At 33.7% G+C, this 10,614-nt stretch overlaps 2 protein-coding genes across 2 annotated transcripts; both read left to right on the forward strand.

Moving 5' to 3' along the window:
* Positions 1 to 1,458: 1,458 nt before the first annotated feature.
* On the forward strand, positions 1,459 to 5,318 carry LOC18106655 (U-box domain-containing protein 4). Its single transcript, XM_024588263.2, is given in 3 exon segments — positions 1,459 to 1,932; positions 4,180 to 4,981; positions 4,983 to 5,318. Coding segments are annotated over 3 exon segments (1,182 nt in total). The 5' UTR covers positions 1,459 to 1,609; the 3' UTR covers positions 5,040 to 5,318.
* A 2,174-nt stretch (positions 5,319 to 7,492) lies between these two features.
* Positions 7,493 to 9,994, forward strand: LOC18106653 (probable aquaporin NIP-type). Its single transcript, XM_006372532.3, has 5 exons — positions 7,493 to 7,957; positions 8,064 to 8,285; positions 9,183 to 9,380; positions 9,460 to 9,521; positions 9,643 to 9,994. Exons 1-5 carry the CDS (start codon positions 7,820 to 7,822, stop codon positions 9,860 to 9,862), a joined length of 840 nt encoding a protein of 279 aa, XP_006372594.1. The 5' UTR covers positions 7,493 to 7,819; the 3' UTR covers positions 9,863 to 9,994.
* Positions 9,995 to 10,614: the final 620 nt, after the last annotated feature.

Genomic DNA, 10,614 nt, shown 5'->3' on the forward strand with positions numbered 1-10,614 from the left:
GGGATTAGTCGATGTGCGCGCAAGCTGGTCTGGACACCCACGTTAATCAAAAAAATAAAAAATAAAAAATAGTATTTTTTTATTTTTAATATCAATACATAAAAAAACACTGAAAAAACATGAATTTAATTTTTTTCATGTCAAAATATTTTTAAAAAACACTAAAATATAAATTAGAACACAATGCAAATCAACCAAGTTTAATATAACTGGTAAGAAGTTCCTTCCAACTAATCATGACCTTCACCAAGAAGCTGGTGCCTTCCATGTTTAAAAGGCACGTTTGTTTATTTTAATTTTAATTTTAATTTTAATTTTAATTTCTTGACAATAAAAGGGGCTAAACGCCCGGGCACGTTTTTGTTTAATTTGGTATAATGATAACGATAACCTATCCCCGACAGTAGACAATGATCAACACAATTATTCAGGCAAAAAGATAGCATTATTATAACTAATTACAACATAATTACCACTCAAAATCTCATGAGAATTTTAGTGCCACGATCATATCCTAAAATTATACTTTTTCATAGGTTTTCGAAGTTCACAGATGTTCATAATGTCTTGATGGCTTCACGTAGGTGGTAAATGCATTTATTTTCAACTTTATTTTACTATTTATAACGTTGTGATTCGAAAATAAATATGAGGGATTTCTTTATTTTATTTTTAATGCTAGCTAATATATGGATCTTAATACTATAACTTCTTTGTAGCTTATAATTATCAGTTATGTTCCAATTGATTGTATAAACTTTGTTTGTTTTTACGTTTTAAAAATAATGTTTTTAAACAAATTTAAATTTTTTTTATTTTTTTATTTGTTTGAAATTAATATTTTTTTAGTATTTTTAGATCATTTTAATACGCTGATGTCAAAATTAATTTTTAAAAAATAAAAAAATATATTATTTTGATATATTTCTGAGTGAAAAATACTTTAAAAAGAAACCGCAATCACACTCTCAAATACGCTCGTAATATCTTATCCACTCTCATTATCATTTTATTATGTAACAAATATTCTTCTTTCTCTCAATTTTTATATTTTCATGATATATTTATTTTTCATGACTATTATAAATAACTCTCTAAATATTAAAAAAAAAAAACTCAAAGTTTCTTTCAAGACATGGAATTTAGATTCACACCATTTAAAATTTTAAATACAAAATCATATAAATTCCATGTATAACTATTTATATAATTTCATTTATAATTACTACTTGAAATGAAGAGTTTTTTATCCCATCTCTCCGTCAACGGGCAACTCTTGTAAATTTAAAACTCAAGAATTAAGGAAAAAGATATTTTTTATAAAAAATAAATAAATTCCATATTTTCTCTCCAAATATTTATTTTTCTCGTCAATTATTATGGCAATCACGAATAAACTCTTTTTAAAAAATAAATACATTAATAAATGTTGCTTAACTCCAACCCCTGACCCCTACACTCTCCACACAACCAATAACAGACAAACCTACCACCACCTCTCTCTCTAAAATCCCACTCTCCGATTTTCTCTCTCTCTTACACGAGCTCTCACGCAACGTAAACTACCAGCAAACAAAATCTAACCAACACGCTCCTCCCTTTTCTCACAATGAACTCCTCCTCCTCCTCCTCCTCTTCCTCCTCCTCGCACACCCACTACTCCACCTCTTCTTCCGACACCGACACGCCACCGTCCTCCTCTGCCGCAGTCCGCCGTGCGCTACGGTTAATCCAATCCGAGGATTTGAGTTTGAAAATAGAGGCGGCGAAGGATATAAGGAGGTTAACCAAGACTTCTCAGAGGTGTAGGAGACAGTTAGCTGATGCGGTTAAGCCGCTGGTTTGTATGTTACGAGTTGGTGATGATGACTCAGTTGAATTGAGCGAGTCGGCTCTCTTGGCTTTGCTTAATCTTGCTGTTAAAGATGAGAAGTATGTCATCGTTACATTTTTCTATCTCTGTGGTTTTTTAGGTAGTTTTGTAATTAAGGTGAATTGTGGCGGGTTTTCTCAAAATTTTCAAAGAAGCAATTTTTTAGCTTCTTTTTATTTGAACTGCTTGTGTTCTGCAATTACTTGGAGTTTCAGGGGTTCTTTTAAAATTTGAGATTTTTTCATTTTTTTTCCCTTATCAAAAGAAGTTTCTTGTTGTGACTTGTGTGAGATTGAACTGTGCTTGTTTTGCTCTTTTCTTGGGTCTGTTTTGTTATTAATTGGAATTAGGGGGTTATGTTGAAATCTGGTGAATTATGGAGATTTTTTTTTATTTTTGATTGAGTTTGTGGTAGTTAAATTTACATTTTACAAAGGGCTAATGTGAAATCTTAGAATTAATTGATTCTAAAGATTTTTATGAGAGCATAGAATTTAGGCTCTGTTTCAGAGTTTGGAAGTATGAGGGATTTTTTGTGAAATTTGTAGTTTGTGAGGGCGTAGGTGAAGTTGTATTTTATTTAGGGTATTTTTGTTGAATTATCAAAAAGAATTGATGGGTGTTTGTGGGGATTTTGGATGGAGATTGGTTCTTTACTTGATTGACTCTGATTCACTTTCTTTAACTTTTAAGATAAGATTTTCTTGGATTCCTATAGTTTTCTATGTTAAAAATCTATGTTGTCAGAAATGAGAATCTATTCTTCTTCTATGCTTGTCTTTCTTCTCTTTTGAAGTTCATTGGTTGGTTTGGATTAGTTTGACTACTTTGACACCTGGGATCATAGTTTATCCAATTTGTGGAAGTAAGTTTTGTTTGCTTCATGGGAAAATTTGATTATTTAATATTCGTACATGGAAGAAGGCCATTAAACATTGGTAAATTTTGGATTTTGTTGACTGTTGAACGGTATAATATGTGTGCTAAGTGCTTAGATATTTATTTGGTGGTTTGGGTTTGGAATTTGTCGGCAGAATTTTTAAATGAATTGAGGATTTAGAAAGAATTGGATGCTTTTATGGTTGGAAAATAGAAGGTTTTGATTGGAGAAGATGGTGGTTCTTTGATTCACAGGTTACTCTTTCCCTCTTTGGTCTTCTCACTTTTTCTTTACCATATGATAATTATGGGCTTCTTGGTGTTCCATAACTCCTTGGAGAGGGAAAGAAAGTTATTTTCTTTTTCTTTTTCTTTTTTTAAAGAAATGTGTTTCCTTTCTACACGGGCTACTCTTTATTAGTAAAAACTTTTTACTACTAATGTTACCCTTTCTTAATCCTTAATTGTGATCTATCTTCCTTTGAGGGTATGGTGAATATATTGGTTTTGGTGTAATATGTGGAGAGTAGAATAAACTAGCTGAATGAATTTAATTATGTACTTAATTTCCTCTTGGGAGTTGATATGAGAAAAGGAGAGAAGTGGAGGATTAATTTCTCCAGGAGAGAGAGCTTGGTCATTGGGCATGCTATGTCCTAATACTCTTCTGGTGTAATCAGCTTACTTGATGAGTCTGGATTCTGCTAGGTTTTCCTTGGGCATCCTATGTCTTAGTGCTTTTTCTGGTCTATTGACATCATTTGAATTAGTCTGTTAATTGGTTGCTTTGCACTTGGATTTGTAGATATGATTGGCAATTGAACTTCAGATTATTTTGTTGTAAAACTCGTTTGTCAGGATTCAATGGTCAAATTCAATTATGCTGCTGCCATTCGAGTCTTGAACAAGGAAACTGTTACTTTGTTGCTTCCATTTAACATGCTTCCCACCTTGTCTTGTGATTGAGAAGGTCTATAATAGTTGATTTTGTGTTTATAGGGCTCCCATTCTGTCACACCTTGATTATGCTGGAAAAAAAACTGAAATCATTTGGGAAAAGGCCTCATGAATAACCCTATACATGTACCATAGATTTTTACAGAATGTGACATTCGATCTATGATATAGATGCAAGTAATGCTGTAGGAGTAAGGTTGTTGACTCATATACTATTTAGAAAATTGAGGCATGCTTTAGTTAAGTTTAGGTTACAATTACAATTTTACCTTTGTCTGTTTCATGCTTCTCTCCATATGAATGTTTTCATGGTTTTGTTGTTTGTATGACTTACTTTGTAACAATGGCTTCAAGGTTGATGATATTTGCTATAAACAGCTTATTTTTTGGTAACTTATTTTGTAGACATTATCAATTCGGTGGTTAATTGTTTGCTCTCTGCTAATTTCTCATTTCTGCTTTACTTGCAGGAACAAAATCAGCATTGTGGAAGCTGGAGCTTTAGAACCCATAATTAGCTTCCTTAAGTCACAAAATTCAATCTTAAGGGAGTGTGCAACTGCATCTTTGCTTACTCTATCTGCCTCTTCCATTAACAAGCAAGTTATAAGTGCTACCGGTGCCATTCCTCTCCTTGTTGACATCCTTAGAAATGGTAACACACAAGCCAAAGTCGATGCTGTAATGGCTCTTTCTAATCTTTCAACACACTCAAATAATCTCGACATAATTCTCAAGACAAATCCAATCCCTTCCATAGTTAGTTTACTTAAAACCTGTAAAAAATCTTCAAAAACAGCTGAAAAATGCTGTGCTCTCATAGAATCTTTAGTTGGTTTTCACGAAGGTCGAACTGCGTTGACATCAGAAGAAGGTGGAATCCTAGCTGTTGTTGAAGTGCTTGAAAATGGGTCTCTCCAAAGTCGAGAGCATGCAGTTGGGGCATTGCTAACCTTGTGTCAGAGTGATCGTTTTAAATATCGAGAACCAATTCTCAGAGAAGGTGTGATCCCTGGACTTCTTGAGCTTACTGTTCAAGGAACACCCAAGTCTCAGTCAAAAGCGCACACATTGTTATGCTTGCTGAGGGATGCTCCGTACCCAAGATCCGAGCTTCAACCAGACACACTAGAGAACATTGTGTGTAACATCATCTCCCAGATAGATGGAGATGAACAATCTGGTAAAGCAAAGAAGATGCTGGCTGAGATGGTGCAGGTTAGCATGGAACAGAGCTTGAAACAGCTACAACAAAGGGCTTTGGTATGTACACCTACACCAAAATGACCTCCCTATCAGTGGTTGCACTTCTGAAGTATCTTCAAAATGACTGTTTTTGGCTATCAGTTTGTGACTTCTTTCCTTGTGGCGTTTGTGAGATGATGTTTTCTTTGTAGAAAAGAGTGGAAAAAAAAGTATAGTGAAGAATGCCAGTCCAGGCCGTTGTCTAGGTACCAGGTGACTGGTGAGTGTCGATAATCTAGAAGTTGTATGTGGTTGAAAAATGTAGTTTTGTCGTTACAAATTACAAAAGAATACAAAACGGGGCTTGTATAGTAACTGGTGTACCAAATTTTATACAATTAGTAAATTTTCCTCGCTTTCATAATTGAGCTTTGTCCAGATCTTCTAATCTTCTCCTTCGTAGAATTGATTGGATACCCCTGAAATCAGACCATGTATCTGACCGGGAATTGAATTCCTTTTAAGTCCATTCTTTTCTGTTTCTTGATTATGACGTTGATATTGGTAGTGGTCTAGGGTGACTCGTTATTCAAGATTGATGGATATGAAGTCAGCATCAACCTAGTGTTTGTTAAATTAATCTTTGCCTGTGTTTGCTCCATAGATTTCTTGGCACGTCTCCTTTGGCTGCTTGATTTTTTCAAGAATATTTGGAACCTTGTCAACATGATATCCTGACAAGATAGGTAAGATAGGGAAAGAAACCTGCTATGAATCATGGAGGGGGGAGAAATCCTGCTGAAAGCGTTGAATAGTTGACTGTCTAAACCAACCAAAGCCGTTTATTCCTTTTAACAATTCTTTTTTTTGTCTTCTTCTATTTTGGGTTCTTTATTATAAGTTTTAATCAGAATCTGCCGTTCATTTTGTTGTTCGCAAATTGACCAGTTGTAATTATGCTGATAGCGGCTTGCTTCCTCCGAGGGCAGCTATGCTTTTGCGGTCTTACCTTGGGCTTTCTGCTCTCTTCAAGCTACTTAATCTTCAAGTTCACTACAAAATGCCTTGCCACCTTGTGTCCTAGGAAACTATATTTGTGCTTGAGTCGACAGAAAGACCTCTCTTTATTTTCCCATATATATATATGGGAAAATGATATTACTGGAAAGAAAACAAAGAGGATCAAGACATCCAAGTCTCCAAGAGCTAGCTCAAATTTATTCAAATCTAAACCAGGCTTATAGTTATCACCAAAGCCACAACAATAGGTCATTTTCAAGCAAGCACAAGTTCTTGCTGGAGGATGCTCAAGGAATTGCCAAAGAATTTCATTGATTTGTTTTCCTGTTCTGTTACGTCCGACTCTCTGTACATATACCATTGTAAATTCCAGAATCAATATACTATTGAAGCATGCACATTTTCTTTTTTCCTCTCTTCGTCTCTCTCCTTTTCTTTGAATCTGTCTCGGAATCCATATATTCGCCTCTGTTATTTGAGTCAGCATGCAACATCAACCTGCTGCGTGTCTATAAAGAATTTTCTTTTATATTGACTTCATTGAGATACAGCAGATTAGATGCTGCAAAATCACCCTCGAGAGTTGAGAGCAAATACTAATAAGAATATAAAATAAAGATAGACATGTATAAGCTTGTTTGGATATTCACATTAATCTAAAAAAAAAAATGAATAGACTGAGTGAACATTAATTGGGGTTATTTGACCTGTTTGGCCATACAGACAGGAGTGAGTAAATTAACTAAGTTATTCGGGATATCTATAATAAAACGGAATTTAAAGAATTTTTTTGAATAACTTTATTTTGGAATTTTTTTAAAAAAAAATAGGTTTTGTTTTAATTTCCGATTCAAAAACCAAAACCATATAAACAAAATAAAGTTGAACCAAGTTGAAAAAACTCATTATAAACTATAATTTCATTAAATCAAAATTGCCCAACTAAAAAGCCTTTATTTACAGTATTTATAAGTAAAGCACTCTCTTTTTTTTTTATCTTTTTTCTTTTTTAATAAGAGAAGTAGGAGAAGATATATTTCTTTCAAAATCAGCACATTTCAAAATATACAGTATTCATTTCATCTTATTCATTCAAACATCTTTTAAAAAAACAATAATTATTTTGAAAAAACTAATTTTAACATTAATTTTTCTTTGGCTTAAAGGGTTGATTAGTCTTTTTGAGGTCGATCTTCTCGTGATTTTTTTGTTTTTTTTCGGCTACAGGATGACCTTTTCTGCCTTGTATTCATCCTTAATTTCTTGATAGTAATCCCTTTTCTGGATAATTAATAGAACTCCTTTTGTTACCAAACCCTGCTCAAGTTTTATCACTACAGGAAATGAAAACCAAAAACCTTCGAAACATTGTTGCCATTCCATGTGTGATTACTGAAAAACTGGTTAGTCGTATTTTCAGGGAAAGAGTTGTGGCACGGACTAAGCCTAGTCCACAGCTATATAAAATATTTTTAACCCTAACACATGGAACTGGAAATGGCATGGTCTTCATCAAGATTCATATTAAGATTAATTGAACAATTTACTGCTTCCCAGATGCAGTAGCTCTTTCAAGGGAACCTAGTTCCCTCAAATTTGAAATTTACAACTATATTCTTCTGCTACAATGAAAATAATTATGCAGATAATATTAAGATTTTATCCATGCACAAATTGAAAAAGTTCTCCACCTTCTGAAGATCTAAATCAAGAGTAGCTGATCGCATCCCAAGTGTACAAGATCTCCTTAATTATCTCTAACCTATCCTAAACTAAATCTGCTTGATGTTTATCTCCAAAAACTACTCTACTTGATTACTCATGCCCAGTAGTCAACAAACTTTTCCTTCATAGCCCCTTCTTATCGCTTTTTACATCATTTTTTTTCTTACTTCTCTCGTGATAATGGCTAGAAAGTCCGATGGAATTGAAAGCCAAGAGATTACGAGCATGGAAGAAGGTCTTGCCACACCCACTGACCCCAAAGAAAATGGAAAATTTGATTGCTGTACATCACCTGCAGCCGTGACCATCACACAAAAGGTTTGCTAGCCCATAGTTATGCTTGGAACTGTCTGTTTTCTTGTTTGATGACCAAGCTGGTTTCCATGTACGGTTTATTTATTGCGTTTTGTGGATTGTTTTCCAGTTGATTGCTGAGGTTATTGGAACGTACTTTGTGATATTTGCGGGATGTGGATCCGTTGCTGTGAACAATATCTATGGGTCAGTGACCTTTCCAGGCGTATGTGTGACATGGGGTTTAATTGTAATGGTTATGATATATTCACTTGGTCACATTTCTGGAGCACATTTCAACCCCGCTGTCACCATCGCTTTCGCCATTTTTCGCCGGTTTCCTTCATGGCAGGTTAGTGTTCTTCTTCTGGGATTATAATGGTTTTGACCTACTTTTATACGGGAACGAAATTAATTATATTTGGGTTTAGGGTTTTTTTTTTCTAGCTCTTCAAGTTTTTTAGGAAATTAGAGTACTATTCTCCATAGATATCAAACATGTTCTTCTCCATAGTTATCAAACATGGCCAGGGTGAGGCGGGATTGAGTAAATTAACTTTTTTTTTTGTGAAGATGAAAATGACAGTCTTAAGTTGATGGTTTTTGACTGAATAAAAAGAATTATCATTGATTAACTTTACATGCTTATAATAGGTTAATTTTCTTTATTTATTTTAAAACCTAGTTGAGTTAGGTTCTAAGTTAATCCATCAAATTTAGCTAAGCTGACCAGCAAATCGGGGTTAGAAATTTAAATTATAGGATTGAATTAGTTAACTAATTTTATTTTATTTTTTATAAGGGTGAAAATAGCACACTTAATTTAAGGGTTTTTGACATAACAGACAAAATTTTCTATTATAAAGTTTTTTTTAACTAAGTTATATTAGATTAATTTTTTTTATTTATTTTAAAACTTAACTTGAGTTAGATTTTGAATCGATCCATCAAGTCTGGCCGGACGGATCAGCAAATATTGTTTTTTTTAATAGTTTTTATAATTTTTTTTAATGAACTTGAAAGTAATATACGATAAATCCCGCTATTTGTGCATATGGACTAAACAATACAAATTATCCTCTCTCCTTCTTACAATATATACATGTATGCAAGTAACCTGTGGTCTGTGGACATTGTTAGGCAAGTTTCTGAGAGCATGCTTGTACTTTTCTTGGATGTGTATATTACATATATAGGAACGAACAAAGAGATCTCACTGCTTGATATATTTCATGGTTGTTCTTTGAAGGTTCCATTGTACATCATAGCTCAGCTAATGGGATCGATTCTTGCTAGTGGCACACTAGCCCTAGCGCTTGATGTAACCCCAGAAGCATTTTTCGGAACTGTACCGGTCGGTTCAGATGGGCAGTCATTGGTTCTTGAGATCATCATCTCCTTCCTCTTGATGTTTGTCATCTCCGGCGTATCCACAGATGATAGGGCGGTCTGTTCTGATTCTAGCACAACTTACTTAATTCTAAGCATTGTTTTTTCTCTTATTGTTGAAGTTTCTGTCTTAGCAGGTGGGAGATCTTGCTGGGATTGCTGTTGGAATGACTATACTCTTGAATGTCTTCGTTGCTGGGTGATTTTTTTACCATATACTATTCAATTTAAGCTCATGAATTTGGGTATAATGAGAGAGATTGGTTTCACAAAACAATCTACAGAAAGCAAAATACACGTAACGTGTTATTTTCTTGCAGGCCGGTTTCAGGAGCTTCGATGAACCCTGCGAGGAGCATAGGCCCTGCCGTTGTTAAGCATCAATTCAAAGGATTATGGGTCTACATCGTAGGACCGATAATCGGAGCCATAGCAGGAGCCTTCGCCTGTAACCTGATAAGATGGACAGACAAGCCGCTCGGTGAGCTAACCAAGGTTGGTTCATTCATCAAGAGCGGATCAAAGAACTATGCTTCTTAGTTAATTTCAGAGAGGCCATTTTATTAGAGATTAAGCGTCTAATCCAGATTAGGTTTCTATTAAATCAGATACGATATTGATTAAACAAAACTTGGTTGATTTAATTGGATTTTTTGAGTTGGTTTGTTTTTATATTTTAAAATGCTGAGGAAATTAAAAAAAAATTGTTTTAATTTTTTTTTTTTTTTGTATTTTTAAATTATTTAGATATGTTGATATTAAAAATAAATTTAAAAATATTATTTTTATATATTTTCAAATAAAAAATACTTTAAAAAATAACTATTATCATAATATTAAATATACTCTTAATAATCAACACTAAAAGAATTGTTGTTTTTTTAAAAAAATTAACTTGTTGACTCCCAATTTAATCCGAAATAACTATGTGTTTTTCTAAATTAATTTTCTGAGGGAGTCTAAAAACTTTAACTTTGGTACTAGCCATCCCGTAAATTTGTCCTTTGTTGGGAATACTGAAATAATCACTACCGAGCCAGATCAAAATCAATCAGCAAGTTAGCAGGATTTGACCATATAATGTGGGGTCAATGGGCCCCAAGAGAGTTGAGCCTGTTTACTTTCCTGGTTACTTCTGCTTTTAAAGCAAATAACGGAAAATTGTTAACGAGTAAAACTTTATTAACTATTCATCAACCTCATCATTAATTATATTTAAAATGCAGGGTCATTAAAAGCAGCTCAATGCTGCTTTCCCTTTTTTTTTTTTTTTTAAGTGAATCATTCTCCAT

Source organism: Populus trichocarpa, chromosome 17 (genome assembly GCF_000002775.5).
Source record: "Populus trichocarpa isolate Nisqually-1 chromosome 17, P.trichocarpa_v4.1, whole genome shotgun sequence".
NCBI lineage: Eukaryota > Viridiplantae > Streptophyta > Magnoliopsida > Malpighiales > Salicaceae > Populus > Populus trichocarpa.

What these genes read in the sequence shown, in the direction of transcription:
- LOC18106653 (XM_006372532.3), top strand. Translation starts at nt 7,820, where the DNA reads ATGGCTAGAAAGTCCGATGGAATTGAAAGCCAAGAGATTACGAGCATG. An exon ending in GCCGGTTTCCTTCATGGCAG is followed by an intron (nt 8,286 to 9,182) that starts GTTAGTGTTCTT and finishes TGTTCTTTGAAG; the next exon opens with GTTCCATTGTACATCATAGC. An exon ending in TATCCACAGATGATAGGGCG is followed by an intron (nt 9,381 to 9,459) that starts GTCTGTTCTGAT and finishes CTGTCTTAGCAG; the next exon opens with GTGGGAGATCTTGCTGGGAT.